This window comes from Dryobates pubescens, chromosome 7, assembly GCF_014839835.1.
Source record: "Dryobates pubescens isolate bDryPub1 chromosome 7, bDryPub1.pri, whole genome shotgun sequence".
Classification (NCBI taxonomy): Eukaryota; Metazoa; Chordata; class Aves; order Piciformes; family Picidae; genus Dryobates; species Dryobates pubescens.
Genome location: NC_071618.1, coordinates 45,053,832 through 45,075,015, shown reverse-complemented (window position 1 = coordinate 45,075,015; position 21,184 = coordinate 45,053,832). Strand labels below are relative to the sequence as shown.

At 47.4% G+C, this 21,184-nt stretch overlaps 1 protein-coding gene across 1 annotated transcript; it reads right to left on the bottom strand.

The window, feature by feature from the left end:
• Window positions 1-354: 354 nt before the first annotated feature.
• Window positions 355-18,685, bottom strand: MRPS31 (mitochondrial ribosomal protein S31). Its single transcript, XM_009908671.2, has 6 exons — window positions 18,410-18,685; window positions 17,575-17,733; window positions 11,800-11,943; window positions 8,252-8,325; window positions 4,482-4,625; window positions 355-658 (listed from the first exon to the last, which is right to left on the bottom strand). Exons 1-6 carry the CDS (start codon window positions 18,535-18,537, stop codon window positions 447-449), a joined length of 861 nt encoding a protein of 286 aa, XP_009906973.1. The 5' UTR covers window positions 18,538-18,685; the 3' UTR covers window positions 355-446.
• Window positions 18,686-21,184: the final 2,499 nt, after the last annotated feature.

The window sequence follows — 21,184 nt, the reverse complement described above, 5'->3', positions numbered from 1 at the left end:
AATGAATCAGCAACAGGAACTGTTCTGCCAACAGCTTCTCAATAGCAGAGCTGCACCAGGAGTTTCTTACAAATCAAAGCATTGCAGCTTTGCCAGAGTGGGAGAGATGATCAAACCTGTCAGGATACACAGCAGGTCTGAAGGGTGGAGGAAGAGGAATCACAGCTAATATTCTGTAGGTTAGCTCCAAACCCACATGACCACAATTCTGATAAACTAAGTTTTAAACACTTATTCTACACAAGCCATGCTTGTCAGTTTCCTCCTGTGCTGTCACCAAACCACCTCCACACAGCCAGCCACACACACAAGGACTTGTGACCTATTTTATTACTTAAAATACAACTTGCAGGTCACATCAGGCATTGAGAGTGCTTCCATTAGAAGAAATCATCAGCTTCTGACACAAGGCTATTTCATTTCGAGGTTAAGCACTTCCCCAAGTCTCAAATCTCTTGAAGAAATTCCTTCTTTTCCTCAAAATAATTGTGGAACCACTCAATATGTTCAATCTTCTGCTTAACAGTGAGGTAAGGGTTTTTGGACAGCCCACAGATGACGAGCTCCATGAAGTGGCGAATGGGCCCTTGCTTGGGGAAGCCTTCCAGGTGTTTCTCCAGAAAGATATGTTCATGAAACTCAGCATCCTCCTCCATGCCTGGCAGAATGGACACACAAAAACCAGAGAGACAAAGTTATTACCATACTGTGACTGTGAATTTAAACTGAAAAAGGACACAATTTGCAAATAATCCAGTGGCATCCTGGCCTGCAGCAGGAAGAGTGTGGCCAGCAGGAGCAGGGAGGTCATTCTGCCCTGTGCTCAGCACTGCTCAGGCCACACCTTGAGTCCTATGTCCAGTTCTGGGCCCCTCAGTTTAGGAAAGATACTGAGCTGCTGGAAGGTGTCCAGAGAAGGGCAATGAGGCTGGGGAGAGGTCTGGAGCACAGCCCTGTGAGGAGAGGCTGAGGGAGCTGGGGTTGCTTAGCCTGCAGAAGAGGAGGCTCAGGGGAGACCTTCTTGCTCTCTCCAACTCCCTGAAGGGAGGTTGTAGCCAGGTGGGGGTTGGTCTCCTCTCCCAGGCAACCAGCACCAGAACAAGAGGACACAGTCTCAAGCTCAAGTCTCAAGGGGAGGTTTAGGCTGGATGTTAGGAAGAAGTTCTTCCCAGCAAGAGAAATTGGCCATTGGGATGTACTGCCCAGGGAGGTGGTGGAGTCACCATCACTGGAGGTGTTTAGGAAGAGCCTGGATGAGGCACTTGGTGCCATGGTTTAGTTGATCAGATGGTGTTGGGTGACAGGTTGGACTTGATGATCTCAAAGATCTTTTCCAAGCTGGTTAATTCTCCCTGGAGAATCCCTGTTGGTGTTTAAGCCCAGGCTGGATGAGGCTCTTGCCAGCCTGATCTCGTGTGGGGTGTCCCTGCCCATGGCAGGGGGGTTGGAACTAGATGATCCTTGTGGTCCCTTCCAACCCTGACTGATACTATGAAGAGCATGCCTGCCCCTCAGTCTCTCTTGCACTGTCCTCAGAAACCTAACGTGAAAGACCCTGCGTGGCATGGTGGGAGTCTGAAGTAGAGGATTTTCTTTCTCATCCTCAAAGCAAGTCGTCACTCACCCTCAATACCCTATTCCTCATATGCCCTGTACTACAAAACAGTAAGTCTGGGGGATTTCTCCAACTAAAACATTAACCCTCCCAAGAATGACCAACCTTGTCCTGAAGATGACATCTCAAATGCAGATGGCTGTCCTTACAGGGAGTGTTGCTGACATGCTATAAAGAGGACTCAGTATCTTGATGTCCCTGCCCCTAGTAGGAGGTCTGGACTAGGCAATCTTGACAAGCCCCTTCCAACACAAACCATTCTCTGAGTCCAGCATTTTTCAGATGAGATAAATCATAGTTTTACAGCAGGACCCAGAATTAATAAAGCAAATCTCCCCTACAATGCTCTGTAATGTTTGTCACCTCTTCCTGGCAAACTGATCCAACGCTTCTCTGCTGACAGCAGCAGAACAGGGAACGTGAACAGGACTTGGTGAGCTCTTGCCAGCATAAGTCATCAACCCCTCTGAGGAACTAATCTTCTGAGACTTCTATTAAGCCTGTCATTTCTACCCTTGCAATCTCTGCTCCAGCAGAAGCATTTGCTCCTCAGAAAACTCTTACACAAAGCAGCACCAATCATCTGCACTGTTGTTTTTAATGACTGCCCTCCTCAGGCTTTATCAAGGCATAAATGCACAGAAATAGTTTTTCAAGGAGGCAAAGCACAATGGGGTTCATTGCTATGGCAAGTCATGGAGCAGAAGTAAAGCTAGCAGGAGCAGAAGAGGAAAGCAGAAAGGAGGAGGAGAGAGGATGATGTTATGCAAGCCATACTAATGGTTTGCTAATCTGGTAAAAATTAATCAGAGGTCAGAGAGATGGAGAGGAGGTTTCTGCCTAACAGTGACTCTAACTGCATCAGATAAGGGAAACAGCAGGCAGGAGCAGAAAAGAGGGCAGCGGAGCAAGGCAGAGAAGATTTCTACTGACCAGTGCAGCAAGCCAGTACAGCTAAACCACAGCTTCAGGTGTGTGCACCAAGGCCAGAGAAGTTTTCAAACTCATGACCTGATGCCTCAAAGCACAGCACAGTGTCATGCTAAAGCCCTCTAAAGAGAACATCAAAGATACTCTGGAACCAAGAAAAACAGTTATAAGCTGACTTCTTTCTTTCTTATGTTTCACTTCAAAACTTGAAGGGCTTTCACAATGCTGAAAGTTGAGTACCTGCACTTCCTCAATACAAAATGCAATTACACTTCTGGTTTCAAATCACATGCTTGTGGCATGGAAGAAAAATCAGAGCTCTTGGTGCAGGGCAGGCTGAGGTAATCTTCTATTGAGGGAGATGACTGTTACAGAACTTCAAGAGCAGGAAGGGACATCTTTCTTCTGCAGAGCCACTGGAATTAAGGGTGTGCTGATATAACTGGAAGGAGGCTCTCTCAAGCTCTCAGCTGTGCTTTGACGTAGCTGACCCGAGCAGCAGCCCGCGGCTGGCAGTTTGATAGGATGGCATTTTCTAGCTTGATATTTCAACCTGAGAGGTGGTAGATTTTGGAACACTCCCCTGGAATTTTCCACAGGGCTAGCCTTTGTGGATAAATCAATACAGATTCTTGTTTAAGTGTATGTAAAGACTCTTTGTCCATTTGCCACCCGTCCCAGACAGCAGAGTTCCGGACGCGTTGCAGCAACAGAAAAACCATTGGCCGCCGAGGACGCCTGGTCCACCGATGGCCCCAGACAGCAGGGTTCCAGCCACATTCCCACAACAGAAAAACCATTGGCCACAGTGGTTTTAAGCTTGCAAAAACAGGACTAGAGCATACTCAGATTTCTACATGATGGAACAGATCAATTCTGGCAGCAGTGCCTACATTCTGTGAAGAAACCTCCGAAACGGGACGGGAATAAACATTCAGAAACAATGAAGGACATTATGCAATTGGCAGCTCAGTATCAGACAGAGCTTCAAAGACCCTCTGCTTCAGCTGCTAACCTGTTTGGCTTTCAGTAGCTGAAGCATTCTAAAACAGTCCTGCCCCACAGCCAAGCTCTCCCTGAAGTTATGAAGTCCCCTTTCCTGAAGTGCACACTTGCTCTCTCCCCTTCCTTAACATTTGCTCTCTCTCTGCTGGCTTAACTTCACACAGAGCTCTCCTGGTTTTTAATGGCATTAAAAAGCCTGCACAAAGATGTCTAGTTAAGATAGATGCCCAGAGTGAGTGAATATTGTGACTGTTTGCTCTTATGAAACGGAGAGAAGACAGAAAGCAAACAACTGTTTTAGCTCTTGGCTGGCACCGGTGAGGAACTGGCAGATCACCGCTTCTGATCTGGCCAGCCACTTGCTCTGACAGCCACACCAAAGCACAGATTCAGCCCTGCAGAACACACACTTTCAACGTTCCCCATCCTCTGCTAGAAGCTTCTTTAAAGCAATTGCACAGTAAAAGGTGTTATGTAATGAACCTGAATGGCCTTTGGTGTTGAAAGCATCATGGGAGAGGGAGGGAGAGAGAGCAAGCGAGCCAGGGAGGGAGTCCTGTCCCTTTTGGCAACAGCCAGTCCTTGGATCAGCCAAACCACCTGTGGGACTTCACCTGAGCAGTGCCAGGATGAGTTCATCTCAAGCATCTCTGATTTGGGACAGCTGGAAGGTTGTATTTGTTTCCTATCACACGCATGACTCGTTGCTGAGTCACAGGATCCCTGTGGCTGGAAAAGACCCTTAAGATCCCCGAGTCCAGCCAGCCCAGCTCCTGCTGTTTGAATGGGATGCAGAGGCTGTGTGAAATAGCCCAGTTGATTCCCAGCTCCTTCTGAACAGCATGTTAAAACAGTCAAAGGTCATAACATGCTCTTAATTCTCAACAACAGATAAACACAGAGAGAGGGTCCAAGTGAACAGTGCATGTACCAGCTTCATTGTCCACTGGGAACTCCCACAGGATTCCTTCTTTGGTCCACTGGATCATCTCCTCAAAGCCGTTCCGGGGAGGCTGTGCAGTTACTGCTGCAATCTCCTTGGCAAATTCCAGATCCCAAATTGTTGGTGGAGAGACTGAAAAAGCAATGTTGCAAACATCTGTCAGCATGCCAAAGACTTCCTGCTAGCTAAAACAAAACCCTTTAACGCTAACCTTTACAGAGGACTTTCAGCTGGGTGGTTTTTCTAGCCTAGATGTCAGCATCACCTTTCTCAAATGTGAATTGTCTGTCAGAAGGAAAGTTCATTACATTCTCAAGTGCCTGGTGAAAATGTGTTCCGAACTCCTAGGGGATGATATGTTACCAAGACTTCCACACAGGGCAGGAATTCAATTTTACCACAATCTTTTTTGCCTTTTTTGTCCTCACAAATTGCACACACCACAAACTCTGAACTGGACTGGCACACTCCACTACAGGAATCTTACTCACTGGAGTTTTCAGGTGCTTCACAACTACCTTCTCCCTCAAGGAGACAATTCAGTCTACATCAACAGTAAGTCTCCCAGTTTGTGTCTTCTGGGCTTGAGAAATCCTGATTTCCCATTCTTCTCCTGAAGCCAAACACTCCCTGTAGGGATGCATCTTTCCTGGGGAATATACTGAAAAAACCCAAGGGTACACATATGGTAGCCCAGTCACTCTTAAGGAGTTCCTGCCCCTCCACCCAGGAGAACTGGTCATGAGCCCAGACTGAACTGCATCACTGAAGTGAAGGGAACAAGCTGTTACCAGAGGACAGGGAGGAAGGGCTGGGAGTGCCTTGAGCTGCTGTCTCATGATCTGGCCCGAGTGGTGCTCCCCTTTGTTTTCTTGTCTCTCCCTGTTATCACTTCACCCTCAACTCCTTGGAACAGAGATCTTGATGGGAATTCAAATGTTACAGTCCATTTCAAGTGGATCATGGCCAATCAGCTAGCACTTTGCTACTCACAAGTTAAGTATTTGAGGTCTAATTTCATCTTTGGCTCAGGAGCTTACATCTCAACTGAACTTAAAACCCAAAGAAAACAATCTCCCCCCACCCTTAAGAAGGAAAAAACCCAAACACAAAAGAGCAAACAGTACTTTTACACACTGACAAGTGCTTTCATTTCTTGTCTTCAGTCAGAAATGGTTTCTTACTTAGCAGAGCAGCTTCCACAACTATATTCCCCATCTGCCTACTTTGATTTGAGGGCTGTAGGCAGGAATAAAGTATAGACTGAAAGACAAGGTGAGACATCTCACTAGCATGAACTCACTGTCCACATCTTAAATAATACCTTCCAGTAATGCTCTGACAAAAAGCCTCCTAGAAGAAAGCAGAAATTTCTCTTCCCAAGCCTACACTGAAGGTGACAACCATTATGTTTTCATCTCTGTGAGTGAGCAAATGCTCCTGGTATTTTATAGTCTCAGTTACTGATATCCTATGTTAACAGTGATGAATTAATTTCTTCAGGACACCAATTTACTTCCCAGTTAACATTCAGGTTTTCAAAACAAGCACTGACTACACAAAACAGAACTTATTTGTCTTGCATAAACAATGTTTTAACTCATTATCTCCACTGATATGAGCCAAGAAAGTGAAAGCAAGTAAAGCATGAAGTATCACACTGGTACTTCACAAGAGAAACATACAAATGTATTTTGTCATCAGCCAACCAATAAGCTCCCTGCTGCAGAATACACTGTGGATTTCCTCCACAAGAGCTACCTGGAATCAAGCAAGGAAACACCACATGAAAAGCTGAAAGAGGCTTCCCTCTTATCACTACCTAATTGAAAATACAGTGCAGCCCAGTTGCTCTCTCACACAGTTGGTACCTGAGTCCTGACTTGTGTGCAGAAAAAAAGGCCTCTCTCAATCTCTGGTGACTGCCACACACCATTGTGCCTGCAGTGTGCTCCTGCAAAGCTGAGAGGTTACAGACTCACTATTTCACCTGAGGAAATCTGCTTTGAGTCAAGAGTCAGTTCCTGGAACAGCACCTGTGCAAAGATAGCTCAAGACAAGTGCTGCATTCTTCATTATGGTTTTGTATGTAAAACACAGCTTTTAAGGGAATTGCCAGGCATGAAACCCAGCAAACTGAGTTCCCTTCTAATGAGCAACTTCCATAGTCCAGTGCAGAGCTGGCTGCATTCAAAAAGCTCAGAGCTGCTTGCAAGTATGCAAATATCACTATGTGACATTTCACTAATGAAATTCAGTAAACAAATTCACTTCTCCCTCTAGTTCCAACTGTAAAAAAAACCAACCACCCAACAACCACAGACAAAGCAATCATCTGGAAGCTAGTGAAAACTAACAGTCCCACTCTTGAAATGCAAACAAGCACTTATAACTCTCTAAAATATCAGAGAGGAATACTCTTTCTTCTGCAGCTGTTGGCTTTAAATACAGCTCTAAGACATTACACTGGAAAACAAGTGATTTGGGACACCTTAGGGAAAGCAGCCTATTAAAGATCAGTGCTGACAACATACACTGTTCACAAAGACAAAAACTAGATCCTTACATGACTTGCCCATCCTCACACTCTTAGCCAAGACTCAGTCTGTAGTAGAGCTAAGCCTTCATGAGTGAAAGGATTCCCAACATGTGGCATGAAGACTGCTCCTGCAGACCTGTGCCATCCAGTGCATATGAAGGTGGGTCGTACCTGCCTCATTGTTGGTTCTACCTTGAGCTCTGGCAGCTGTGTTTGGTGGAGAAGGAATTGTTTGGATGGCTGCATCCAGAGGATGGTTGTAAAGAGCTCAATGTCTCTAAACAGCTCAGTGTCTGGATGGAGATCAGTGACAAGTGGTGTTCCTCAAGGGTCTGTATTAGGACCAGTGCTATTTTCATCAGTGACATGGAGAATGGGATTGAGACACCCTCAGCAAGCTTGCAAATGACATCAAGCAGTGTGCCCAGGTGGCCAAGAAGGCCAGTGGCATCCTGGCCTGCATAAGGAACAGTGTGGCCAGCAGGAGCAGGGAGGTCATTGTGCCCTGTGCTCAGCACTGCTCAGGCCACACCTTGAGTCCTGTGTCCAGTTCTGGGCCCCTCAATTTAAGAAGGATACTGAGACACTTGAAGGTGTCCAGAGAAGGGAGGTTGTAGCCAGGTGGGGGTTGGTCTCTTCTCCCAGGCAGCCAGCACCAGAACAAGAGGACACAGTCACAAGCTGTGCCAGGGGAAGGTTAGGCTTGAGGTGAGGAGAAAGTTCTTCCCAGCAAGAGAGATTGGCCATTGGGATGTGCTGCCCAGGGAGGTGGTGGAGTCACCGTCCCTGGAGGTGTTCAAGAAAGGCTTGGATGTGGCACTTGGAGCCATGGTTTAGCTGTCAGGAGGTGTTAGGTAATAGGTTGGACTTGAGGACCTCTTTTCCAACCTGGCTGATTCTGTGATGCTGTAAATTGTGAGGCCTATGTGTGGGATGCCATCCAGACAGACCTGGACAAACCTGAGAAGAGAACCAATGTGAACCTCCTGAGGTTCAACAAGGCCAAGGGCAAGGTTCTGCATCTGAGTCAGCAATCCTCAGTAACAATACAGGCTGGAGGCTGCATGGAAGCTTTGCTTATCAAAATCAGGGTCATACTCTTCTTTTTCTAGCAGGAAGTGCACAGGCCCTGTCTCCTTCCCCAACAGTCAATCTCTTGGCATTCTAAACCTTCAGAACTTGGCTTCACTGGGGTTTTCATCACTGAATTTCCACTCACCTGTTTCCAGTGCATTTTGTGCTGCTGTAGAAGCCTTAGTGAATATATTAAGCCTCCTTCCTACTTTGAGACTTCTATAAACAAAAAGGAAAAAAGGATATTGAGTATTTCACAACACTTCCCAAGGCTGCCAGACAACAAATTCAAAAGCACAAAATATTCTCATGAACTAACAAGTCTCTAGAGAAGGGAAAAGAAAAGCTAGTGACTCTCACTAAATCTTCAGGCTTTCAAGCAGAGAAGGTGATTATGGCTTCATTATTGGTCTGTAACAGAGCTTCCTAAAGTATTTCCATGTCAAAGAAGGAGCACAAATCAAAGGTTGCCTTTGCAGTCACTCTTTGCTGAAGCCTGTTGGAATCTGACCAAAGCTAAGCAGCATCAAGTCACAGCACTCAAGCCATTTTATGAAGCTGCAACCAAAAAGTGAATCTGGCAAATTTGGGCTTTTTCCCCCTGTAAAAATATTGCACAATTCAGGAAGGGAAAAGGCAACCTCTAAATCAAACAATTCCTGCTTTATGACATCAATAGCCCTTTTGGAAGCTCACACTGCCACATGGCAAAGACTCAAAGTATCTCTGTATGCTATAATCTAAACAGCACTGCCCTGATGCTCTCTCTTCTGAATGTACAAATGTTTCTATTTTTAATCACATTTTTAGCATCAATCTATACACACAAAAAAAGACTAAGAGATTCAACAAGAAACCAAAATTCTTTGCCCAACAAATGGAAACAAAGGAGAAACAGAGACTGTAGAACACACTGAGCTTGAGGACAAATGGTTCCTTTAATCCTACAACCTTCCAGGTTTCCACTCAAATTCAAGCAGTTCCTACTTTATGGTATCACTTACTCCCTGTGACCCTGGCAATGCTTGCCCTCCCTGACCTTAAAACTTCACCTCTGGATTTGCTGTGATTTCCTGATGGCCACAGCTACTTGTACAAACTTACTCTTGGTTACTGATGTAACTAGCCTGGATTCATTTCAGCCCAGAGCAATCTAATTACAGAGCTTTACAAGAATGTGGCATTAGGAGTATACTTTCCTGTCTGTGTGTAACTCCCAGGGACACTGGCTGAGGATACAACCAGCCCTTGGAAGAACACTTCCTTTCAAAGGACCAGTGCAAGTGGCTACAAAGCAATGTCTCTCATTTCACTGGAATCTAAGTCCATTTAAACTCAGATACTCTTCCCAACTCATTCTTTTCATATGATACTGACCCATTCTTTGTATATTATCAATAGATTTATACACCCCTTAGACCTTCAGGGATGCAAAAGGAAACTTGGGACCGAGACTGGGGACAGCTTGCTCAGTGTAAGCATTTTAGAAACCATTCTGAGGTACTGTTCCTGAAGTTACACATCAAGTACACAACTCCATCACACAAAGGGGGCAAGGCATCTTCTCAGATATCCTACACTTAATAAATGTTTTCAAACATGACTCAAATTCACTTTGCTCTGCAGTGTGTTGAAAGTTTAGCAATGATTTAAACTAATGCACAGCATACAGGAATGTAATGCCTCAGGTTTTCACTTTGTACTTTTTGATCATGCTATTTCTGTTCTTTCAAAGTAAGAAACACTTTTAATTCAAAACCTTAAATTAAGGATTTCTCCTAGAATCATACTGTAACAACAAAATTACTTCCATGTGACTACCTACTCTGCCTGGTAATTATCCTTACATTAGAAGTAACTATAAATCCAGTCATCAGCTGATAGTGAAGTCAGTGCCCCTGCTCCTCAAACCAGCAGCTTACAGCTGAATGAAAACCCCAGGAAAGATACAGCTCAGTCAGGAGGGCTTGGTCAAGAACCTTGCTCCACTTCCTGCCTTCAACTTCTGTTACAATAAGTCCCTCTCATGCTTTGCATCAGGAAGATACTACCTTGCAACACTGAAGAGGCCCAAGAGATACTCCCCCAACACACCTCACCAGTTGGTAGCTCAAGGACAGGGAAGCTACTCAGAAATATTTCAGCAAGCAGATTAGGTTCTTCTGATGACCAACTATAAGGCACTCCTTTGAGGCTGCTGCATGATCTCTGTGTCTCAGGAGCACATGCTCCAATCTGTTCCTTACAGGAAATCACAGTTCTCTGTTTATGATGTACTGCAATGGATGTCTCAGCCAAGAGGGCAGGTTATTGTACCTCTACTTACCCAGACATTTAGGTCTTTATGGTGATGATTTATCCCAACTGGCTTCAGCATCATCTATCTAAACACAAATTAATCCCTCAAACTCCAGGCCTCAACCCCAAGAAGAGAGAGGATTCATTTGCAAAATAATGATCAGAGAAGCTAATCTCACTAAAAATAGCACTGCTAGGAAGAAGACTCTGCTGAGAAGGAATGTGATGATGAGCTGCCACAGGGAAATCAAAAGACTGCAGGCAGGAAGGCACAGCTTTCAGGAGTAAATGAAAAAGCTAGGACTGCTCCTTAATTTGTTCAGAAATAGACTGGCCACACAAACCAGCAGCAAGATGAATTTAAGGAGTGCCTTGAAAAGATCATTGCACAGACTGACAGTGTCACAGGCAACTGAGAAATCATCTCCAGAATGACTTATCACTTGCAACAAGATGGTAAAAGAAACACACAACAACCAACCACCTTCAAAATCTCCTTAAAACTCCAGCAGAATGAATAAAACTTTTCTGAACACAGAACATTTATCAAAGCTTTCCCTCAGATGGAAACAAGCCTGCAAAGCCCCCATGCCTCAAAACATTCCAAAAATGAGCTGTAACTGTACCATGCACAAGTGAAAATGATTTAACCTAGGTAAACCAAACAGAGCAGAGCAGAGCAAGTTGGAAAAGACCTTCAAGACCATCAAGTCCAACATTTCACCCAACACCATCTAATCAACTAACCCAGGGCACCAAGTGCCTCAGCCAGTCTCCTCTTAAACACTTCCAGTGATGGTGACTCCACCACCTCTGTGGGCAGCACATCCCAATGGCCAATCTCTCTTGCTGGGAAGAACTTCTTCCTAACCTCCAGCCTAAACCTCCCCTGGCACAGCTTGAGACTGTGTCCTCTTGTTCTGGTGCTGGTTGCCTGGGAGAAGAGACCAAGCCCCACAACCTCCTTTCAGGTAGTTGTAGAGAGCAAAGTCTCCTCTGAGCCTCCTTCTTCTCCAGGCTAAGCAACCCCAGCTCCCTCAGCCCCTCCTCACAGGGCTGTGCTCCAGACCCCTCCCCAGCTTTGTTGCCCTTCTCTGGACACCTTCCAGCAACTCAACATCCTTCCTAACCTGAGGGGCCCAGCACCAAGTGTTTGTAATGATCAGAGATTTACTATTAAGTAAGACCACACCATTTGATTAGCTGGGTAACATTAACTGGTGTGTTCTCCCAGCAATCTATCACAGTGCTGGGAGTGCCTTCCTTGAAAACGTTTCAGCCGTTTCTGTAAGCTCAGAAGCATCGTGGGAACACAAACACAACGGCATTTAAAACATGATCCATCAGTGATTGATTGCACACTGCTGCTGTTGGAAGAGAACACAACAAAAATACCTTCCAGAGACAAGAGACTGAGGTAATAGTCTTCCAGGCTTCCTTTGAAGGTCCTCATCCAAATCCAGGGAAATGCGGTTGGATATGCTCACGCCTCGCTGCGCTGGGGACTGCCTCTTGACTGCCATCTCGGCAAGAACGTTGCTGAAACAGGAAAGAGAACAAATGGGGAAGGCAAGGAAGTTTATCCTAAGCACTGCCCAGGAGGTCCATGCTCAGTTGGTTTCATAAGCCTCTATCAGACAGAATGACACCTTCTTCACAGCGCACACACACGGCCAAGTCTCCCTTTTTAAAGCACCTCGGTTGCTCTTCACGGGTTAAATGAAAAGGGTAATTTCAGCCTAGTAAGTCACCAATGAGTGCTGCATTTTAACTTACTGAGTGTCCAACTAAAAGAAGCAACAATAAAAAAGTCATGTGTGTGTATACCAACATTCAGAGTGCACTCTGTGTGTTCTGCTTCAGCAAGGGAGGAATTGCTCTGGATACAAGGAACACCCTGAAATCCAGGGGTCAAAATCACTGGGGCTCTGGACAGGAACCAACAGTGCCCAGGGACAGAGCTGTGCTGCTACAGATCAAAAGGAAGCTTGCCTTCACACATCAGCTGACATGGGTCAATCATGTCACTCAAATAAGTAGGTCACCTTTCCTGATCCACTGCAATCTGTTGCATTGTGTAATCATATTACAGCATCAGGAGACCACATCTTCCTCGGCGTTTCTGTAGTCCAAATCATCTGTGAAGAGCAAACACTCTGAGCTCTTCCAGAGCTGTGTGCAGCCCACCCTGAATGCAAAGGACAAAACACACTGCCTTTCTGCCCCTGCCAAGTAGTCCCCTTAACCTGTAAGCCTGCTGGCTGGCAAAGCCCAAGTGGTAACTCTTTGGCAGAGATAGGTCTTCAGCCAGTCCCTTTCAGTAGCAGCTCCAGTAATACCCAGGGCCCCCCCCAAGGTGCCTGCAGTACTGCAGGTGGGGGCTCACAGAAGTGGCCAGTCAGCCAAAATTGCAGCCCTCAGGTCCTAAGACATAAATATGGTCTTAAAAAACCCTACAGTCCAGGTCACAAACACTGCATATCCCTTCCCTGAAAATCTGACTGAAACTCAAACAAAGCTTGGGGCAAGTGAAGCCAACAGAGATTTTCCTGACAAGAAATACTTCTGAAAAACTCCTGAAAGCTAACTGGCACAGCAACACAGGAGGATTTCTCCCTGCTCTCAGATGTGGTTTCAAATGGCAGAGCAAGAACAGCACAGCATTTCCACTACCTCCCCTGAAAGACAGGCAGCTAAAACTGGGGTTTATATCATTTCATCTTAACCTTAAAGAAAACCCAGTCTCAGATTAGCTGGGTATCTCTGTGAGGTGCCTCCTGGCAGAAGTGAGCTGGTGCTGGGCCAAAGGCTCCACAGGCTGCCGAGGGTCAAGGGGGCACGACTCCCACGGTCAGCCGCGCACAGCCCAGCCCAGCCGCTTGGCTCCGCTCTGACCCAGCAGGCTGAAGTGTTCCCATGCTCCAGGGGCATCAGGCTCAGAAGAGCTCCCCTCACAGCTGACTTCCATTTGTGGTTTTGCACAGGAGGCCTGGGCAGACTGTGCTACCAAGCTAACAGAAGAAGGTAACAACCACAGAGCCTCTCTCCTTCCTGACTCTCAACCAATAATTACAGTACTGACAATGGAGACCCTGCGAGCTTTTGATGCACTCCAGCCTAAACTCTGAACTGCTTCCCTTCCTCTTCACCCAAACAGAAGCTGAAATTTCAGCTTGTAGTGCTGTAGATTTTATTTTGGAAAAGTGCTGTTGTAATTTCCACTGAGTGAAATTTCATCCCACACTCAGGAAAATAAATTCCTGTATCGTTAATATTTTCCCCTGCCCGAACACGCTGTCCCCAGCCTGCCGGCAAAACAAGGCAGGGGACGGCTGCGTGCCACACTGACCTCTGCAGGACAAGCCGCGGCCCCGGGAGCAGAAAAGCCCAACCATCGAGCACAAGCCAAAAGATCTGGAGAGCAGGCAATTTGCTTCGTGCCCTCCTAAATCCCCGTGCCTGAGCATTAGGGGGCTCTGCTGCTTAGGAAGGCAGCTCCCGACTGAAGGGTTTTACATAACGGAGGGAGAGAGATTCTGAAAGGCAAATGAAAACCCCAGTGGCCTGTATTCTTGTTTTCAGATAAAAGAACTATGCCTAAATAAAAGTAACTGCCTTCTAAACGTGTTTAAAGTATTTCAGTGCCTGGTTCCTGCTGCTGAACTTTTGTTAAGATCAACAGTTTTAACACTGATCCCACAGCACCAACTCCATCTCAGAGTCTCGCTGTGAAAGGCTGCTATTAACCAAGCTTTCAGGCACGAAAGCCAGCAGAAGTCGCTGCTCTGTCTAGAAAACTCCCCCACTGATAAGAGTTTCAAACTGTTACCTAAGCATAAAGAAAGAAAATGGAGTTTCTCAGCACAGAGTGAGAAGTGAGCATATTCTCAGGTAGAAGCGGGCTAGTTCACAAACCTGCCTCAGGAAGTAGCACTTGCCAACTCCAAGCAGAGGAAGCAGGCTATGACATTCCCAGACAACCAAAAAGCCTTTTTCCTGGGGGAAAAGGCAATTTTTTAACCAGAATGACTCACCCAGAAGCATGTTATGAAATACTCTAACAGCACATCCTAACCCATCAACCAGCTACCCAGAGGCACCCTATAGCTGCAGAAATTTCAGCCTTTAAAGTTCTGCAGAGTTCCTTCAAGAGGAAAAGGCCTTTTTGCTTCAACTAAAACTTCCTTAGACACCTTTTCTTCCACAGCAGCCACAGCAGGCTAAGTGCTTAAGGGAAAGTGCAATGGATGGTGAGGACAGTGAGCCCTTGAAGTCCACAGGCTGACCACCCACACTCAGAGGGGAGTATGCACAGCTTAAGGAACAGAAGCAGCCACACAGAAGGTTAGTCACTGCATGTCACTAACTCAGCCAGTATCAGTGTGGTCCTTCAACTTGCCTAGAACCAGGTTCTAATTGCATGTAAGCTGGCATGTAACTCCCAGCTGATGGCATCATTAGGACACCTGTGTACTCTGCTCCTTCCAAACCCCAGCGACAGCGCCGGAGCAGCCGCGCTGCCAATCCATAGTGCAAGCAACACGTGTTCTGTATGAAACAGTCCTTACTCACTCTCCTTTCATTAGGAAGTGCCTCCTAAGCTTTTGCTAATACTGCACACACACAGGAAACCAACCCAGAATAAAGCAGAAACATCAATCTTACCTAAACCAGCCAGGCCTCTAACCTCCAACACTACTCATTTTGGGTCGAAGGGCCTGCGGAGAGAGCAGCCTCTGGGAAGTTGTTACAGACTTCCTATATTCAGGCTGAGAGGACACCATGAAAAAAGAGCACAGAGTGTCTTTGGAGATGCTTGCATGTGCTCCCTAAAGCCATGCTTTCTCCTCAAACACCACAGACTTCACACATTTGGAGACAATTTCATTCTGTACTCCACAACCATCATCAGGACTCTTGGTAGAGAATCATGAACACAGGGTAAGAGCTTCTTCCTTTTCCCTTCCCAGCCTCAGCAGCATGTGCATTTTGTGTAACAAAGTCACTCATTGAGTACTGTGCTTCCTGATCTAGCTGCAACCACCTAACTCAACCTATTCTGTAAGCATCTGTCATGTTCTTCCTTAGGTTTTTTCCCGCTCAAAGGGCAGACATCAGGCACAAACATCATCAGCTTTCTGCCTGCCCTGTTTGCAGCACACATAAACATACAGAGCAGATGCTTTACTGCTCCCTAGAGGAACCTACAAATACTACTACACGGGCAACTGAAAGCACTGGCTTGGGACAAACCAATTCTCACAAAGCAAATCAAAACTAAGGTAAGTAGCTTGCAGTTCACGTCACACCCAGCCACAAACAAGGGTTCACATTCCTGTTTTGCTGAAGATCCAGCCTTCTGTTTAGTTCAGCATTCCACCTGCACTGAATGTCGTGTTTTCTGGGCAGTTACCTGAACACTAGCTGAAAAAATACCAGGGGGAGGAAAAAAGCTGCACTGAGCCAGCATCCAAAGGAGCAGGATGCACAACTCCTTCCTTTTCCAGACAAATGTTTCTCATCTACTTGAAAGTCACACTGGCAGCAGGCTTAAGCCAAGAGATGAGTTTCTTGAGTTGACTGGAAAGTTTTGAAAGGAAGGGTGGGGCTATAAATAGAGCTGCTCCAGTTCAGCTCTGCAGAGCTGTCATGAAAATTCACCAGCCCCAGACAGAACGTCTGAAACTCACAAATCCAACCATTGTGTGAGAATTTCAGAAGCCTGGAAAAAAAACACATTTCATAAAAGATCAGTTGTTTCACTGGCCTGTCCAAGAAAGCAATGATCCTGGGCAGGAAAACAATCCCATTTCTGCAAAATCCATTTCAGGATGAGGATGGCAAAATTCAGGGCGTTGAGCACAACCAGAGCAACGACGCTCCCAGCACTCATTAACTCCAGGGACAGCACCATAGTATCAGTCAGGGGTGGAAGGGACCACAAGGATCATCTAGCTCCAACCCCCCTGCCATGGGCAGGGACACCCCACACTAGATCAGCCTGGCCAGAGCCTCAGCCAGCCTGGGCTTAAACACCTCCAGGGATGGGGCCTCAACCACCTCCCTGGACAACCCATTCCAGGGCTTCACCACTCTCATGGGGAAGAACTTCCTCCTCACCTCCAGCCTGAATCTCCCCACCTCCAGCTTCATTCCATTCCCCCTAGTCCTATCACTACCTGAGATCCTGAGAAGTCCCTCCCCAGCCTTCTTGTAACCCTCTTCAGATCCTGGAAGGCCACAATGAGGTCACCTGGGAGCCTTCTCTTCTCCAGACTGAACAGCCCCAACTCCTTCAGTTTGTCCTCGTAGCAGAGCAGCTCCAGCCCTCTGCTCATCCTCGTGGCCCTTCTCTGGACACCTTCCAGCACCTCCAGATCCCTCTTGGAATAGGGGCTCCAGAACTGGAGGCAGTACTCCAGGTGGGGTCTCCCCAGAGCTGAGCAGAGGGGGAGAATCCCCTCCCTTGCCCTGCTGGCCACACTTCTCTTGCTGCAGCCCAGGCTCTGGTTGGCTTTCCAGGCTGCAAGTGCACACTGAGAGCTCCTGGTGAGCTTCTCCTCCCCCAGCACCCCCAAGTCCCTCTCCTCAGGGCTGCTTTCCAGCCAGTCCCTGCCCAGCCTGGATTTGTGCCTGGGATTGCCTCAACCCAGCTGCAGGACCATGCCCTTGGTCTTGTTGAACCTCATGAGGTTGCCCTGGGCTCACCTCTCCGGCCTGTCCAGGTCCCTCTGGATGGATCCCTTCCCTCCAGCTGTCTGCTGCACCACACAGCTTGGTGTCATCAGCAAACCTGCTGAGGGTGCACTCAATGCCACTGTCCATGGCACCCACAAAGATGTTGGACAAGCCTGGTCCCAGGACTGATCCCTGAGGGACTCTGCTTGTCCCTGGCCTCCACTGGGCCATGGACCATTGACAGCCACTCTTTGGGTGCAGCCATCAAGCCAGTTCTGTATCCATCTAGTGGTCACCCATCACACCCCTGTGTCACCAGCCTGGAGACCAGGCTGCGGTGTGGGGCAGTGTCAAAGGCTTTGCTCAGGCCCAGGCAAACGACACCAGCTGCTCACCCCTCATCCATTTCCAGCACAGAACCCATTCACCTTCCCAATGGCACTGGAAAATCAGAGTGTCTGACACTGCTCAGAGCAGCAGCAGTTAACACACCGTAAGTCAAGAGTCGTCCCCTTTTTCTGTTTGTCTGTGATTTCTTCATGCCGTCTTAACTGTGCAAGCAATTCTGATTCTGTCTGTTTCTTGTTGAGTGGCAGGGAAGAGGCAACTGCAGAAGCTGCCTCCACCAATTCTGGATTTAAAGGCTTGCCTCTGTAAGAGACAAAAGAGAGATGAAAACACAAAACAAAAAGCCTTGATGTATTTAAACTGCCATTTCCGCGCTGTCGTTTTGTGTCTTAAGAACTCTGAAGTTACCCTTGCACACTATCCCAAACGGGGGTGGCCAGGGGGGTGGCCAGGGGGGTGGCCAGGTTTAGCCAATGTTGCACTAATCATCACTGCCAAATGGCTCTGACAAGCTCTTGCTCTCAAACGTGGGGAAACAGCAGCCCTGTGCCGCTGCACAGCCCCTGGGATGCGGCACTTCAAGACCACAGGCAGCAAAGACCCGCGGGGCAGCACGCTGCAGCGGGAAGTGGCTCAAGTGCCTTGGCAATCACAAAGCCACTCTTAAGTACTTCCCTTTTTCCTTAGTTGTGTTTTATCTGAACAGTATTGCCCCCTCCCCTTAAAATAGCTTCCCACAAGTGGACTCTGTGGCTACACTTCAAGAGTTTCAGTGCAGGAAAAAAAGGTAGCATTTAGTAGAAAGCATACAACACCTTTGGTCTAGATTCTCCCCTGTAGCTTACTGCAGTCTACATCTGTGTACTTTATACCTGGAAAGGGCATTTGATGCCTCACTGTGTCCCAAACAATGAAAAAAGCAATGAAAAGGAGACAAAAAAGGCAGAAAACAGGCTAGGAGAAGTTTGTGATACTTTACCGCTGGACGCCTTCCGTGGATCTCTGAGGCACAGCACCCTCCCTGTCCCCACTGTCCGTGGCTTGCTTTTTGACCTCGCGTGTTTTTAACTGTTGAAGCTTCTTGCTGTAGCTCATTTCTACTTTCATATCACCAATCAGGTCTAACAACTTCTGCTTTGGTGTTTCTGCTTTATCCTCCTTCCCCTCTGCTGCCACCTTGCCGGTGCGGGGTTTGGGAGCCGCAGACTCATCCTTCTCGGCAGAAAGCACACTGCTTGTGCTGGAGAGTTTCTGGATTCTGCTACACAGCACAAAGGTCAAGAAAAAACACAAACCAGCAGTTAAAAATAGGGTCCAAGGCTGAATTTTGTACACCTACAAAGAAATATTAGCTGCAGCTGTCTAGGCCTGACTATGTATACACACTTGAGTATGCATGCTGAGTACCTGCCAAAGAACACTTCTGATTCCTGGGAAGGGCTGGAGCACTGTTTGAAACTCTTGGCTATTGGTGGCTCCTTCATCACAAAAATCACATCACTTCATTCCCTCCATGCTGCATCCATGAAATCAGAACATTTGAGGTATCCCTGTGTTAGGCAGCAGACTGAGCACTTCAATGTCCTGGTACAGAACACTTAAAGCCATCAGTACTGTGGAAAGCTCATTGAAACTCTTGCAATAGGACGACAAACAGATCAATCCTGGCCATGCAAGAAAAGCTCATACATACATCTTTGGCTTCAAAGAGTTCCATGCCTGTGGCACTCCTATGAATCACACTGCCCTACCCTGTGCCTTCCAGTACAGCAACCAAGCATTTGTGCAGCCATGAGGCAGAATGGATGCTGCTGCTGCAAGATAACCCAGTAACAAATGCAAAACCAGGTGGGTTTCCCCTCTGGAACAGAGCCTCTACCTACTTTACCACATCCCTGCACAGAAGCCAAGACTGGCACAGTGCAGACAAAGATACAAAGCCAGGGAGAAGAGGGAGCTGCTCAGGATACTGCTGGAACACAGACCAATGGCATCCTCTGGAAAAACTAAGGTTGAATAAATGTTCTCTTTGCCATTATGAGATGAAATGTTTCAAGCTTTAAATTCAAACCCACTTTTTTGTGTCAAAAAATCACCTTCAAGTTATTAAAGAGCCCTTAAGTATTCATTTTGATTCAAAACAAAGTACTTCAGTGGATCATCAAACACTTCAACAAATCTGAAGGAATTCTGACACAGGTTCCTCACTCACACCCACCCACCCACCCCCCTCTTTGGTTAAAAAAGAAGTCTGCTAGTACCAGCAGGCACCACATGCCCACTCCAGTCACTCTGTACTTAATAAATTGTCAGCATTAAACCCTAAACTCTAATGTTGAAAAGCAGCAGGAAAGTCTAAGGAAAGCTTCTCAACCACATTACTGAGAAGATGGTAAGAGTCCCTCTGTTTTACACAGGGCTACTCTTCACAGATCCTTTTCACTGATTCAGGCTGCCCAGGCCTTAAAAATATTTATCCATTGAGAGATCCTTGCTTACAGCATCAGAAAAACAGAGCAAGACTGCAAAGCCTAAAATATCTCAAGACAGTAGTTCCCTGTAGTTTGCTTTGCTGGTGTTTCACCTACCACCAGGTTTCTCTTCTGCTTGGAAGCCTAGGTGTTCAGGAGGGGATTGGACGTGGCACTTGAAGCCATGGTTCAGTAACCATGAGGTGCTGGGTGACAGGTTGGACTTGATGATCTCTGAGGTCTTCTCCAACCTTGTTGATTCTATGATAAACTCCTAGCCCCAGCAAGCAAATACAGCAACAAAAGCAACCATGCTGCTTCAGACACGAGGCTACCACAGCACCAGAGATTGCTCAAAAATATAGAGGAGCTTTGAAATAAAGCCCATAAATGTACAGCTGACTTTTCACCAAGAGTAGTTAAACTCCTTTAATAAAAATGAAAGTCTAGATCCTACTTTTAGGCAGTGCTTTGGGCACGTGCCTCTGCCAGGAGGCAGCACCACTCTGCCGCTGTAAAATTCTACACAGAATCCCAAAGGCTGGAAAAGGCCTTCGGGACATTGATTCCAGCTGTAACCCAACAGCCATGACTGCTAACCACATCCTGAAGTGCCACATCTACACGCCCCCCGCACACCTTCACGGATGGTGACTCCACCACCCCGCTGGGCAGTCTGTTTCAGTGCCTCACCGCTCTCTCAGTAAAGAAGTTTTTCCTAACATCCTTTATAAACCTTCCCTGGCACAACTGAACTTGGGAGGAGAGGCCAACACATACGCCTTCCATCCACATCAACGATGAGAAGGCCGGAGTGGAAAACAACGCGAGAAACGCAACCCAAAGCGCTTCCCGCTACTCATCTTCTCTTTCCCACTAGTGTCAATAGCACACAGTCCCCGCAGGACTTGGCCTGCTCGCCGTCCGAGCTGCTTTGAACCCCGAGGCACCCAGGAAAAGCCGAAGGCCAGGCGGCGGACAGGCGCCGCGCTCCTCCCGCTTGGTCCCGGCGCAAAGCCGCTGCCACACGAGGCGCCGTCTCCCCCCGACGGCGGCAGCCTGCTCTCGGGGCCCCGGCCGCGGCGAGGCCCCCCCCGCGGCGAGCCCCCCCCCGCGGCGAGGGCCCCCCCCGCCTACAGCCAGCAGCAGCAGCTCGCCCCGGGGAGCTGAGCAGAGCCCATCCCGTCACAGGACGGCGGCCTGGGTCACGCGTGGTGCTCTCCCTCCCGCCGCCCGGGGCACTCTCTCCCCGGTGCAGGAAGGCGACGGTACCTGTGAGCCTT

What these genes read in the sequence shown, in the direction of transcription:
- MRPS31 (XM_009908671.2), bottom strand. Translation starts at nt 18,537, where the DNA reads ATGAAAGTAGAAATGAGCTACAGCAAGAAGCTTCAACAGTTAAAAACA. An exon ending in TCCACGGAAGGCGTCCAGCG is followed by an intron (nt 17,734 to 18,409) that starts GTAAAGTATCAC and finishes TGTCTCTTACAG; the next exon opens with AGGCAAGCCTTTAAATCCAG. An exon ending in CCCAGTGGACAATGAAGCTG is followed by an intron (nt 659 to 4,481) that starts GTACATGCACTG and finishes CCATTCTGCCAG; the next exon opens with GCATGGAGGAGGATGCTGAG.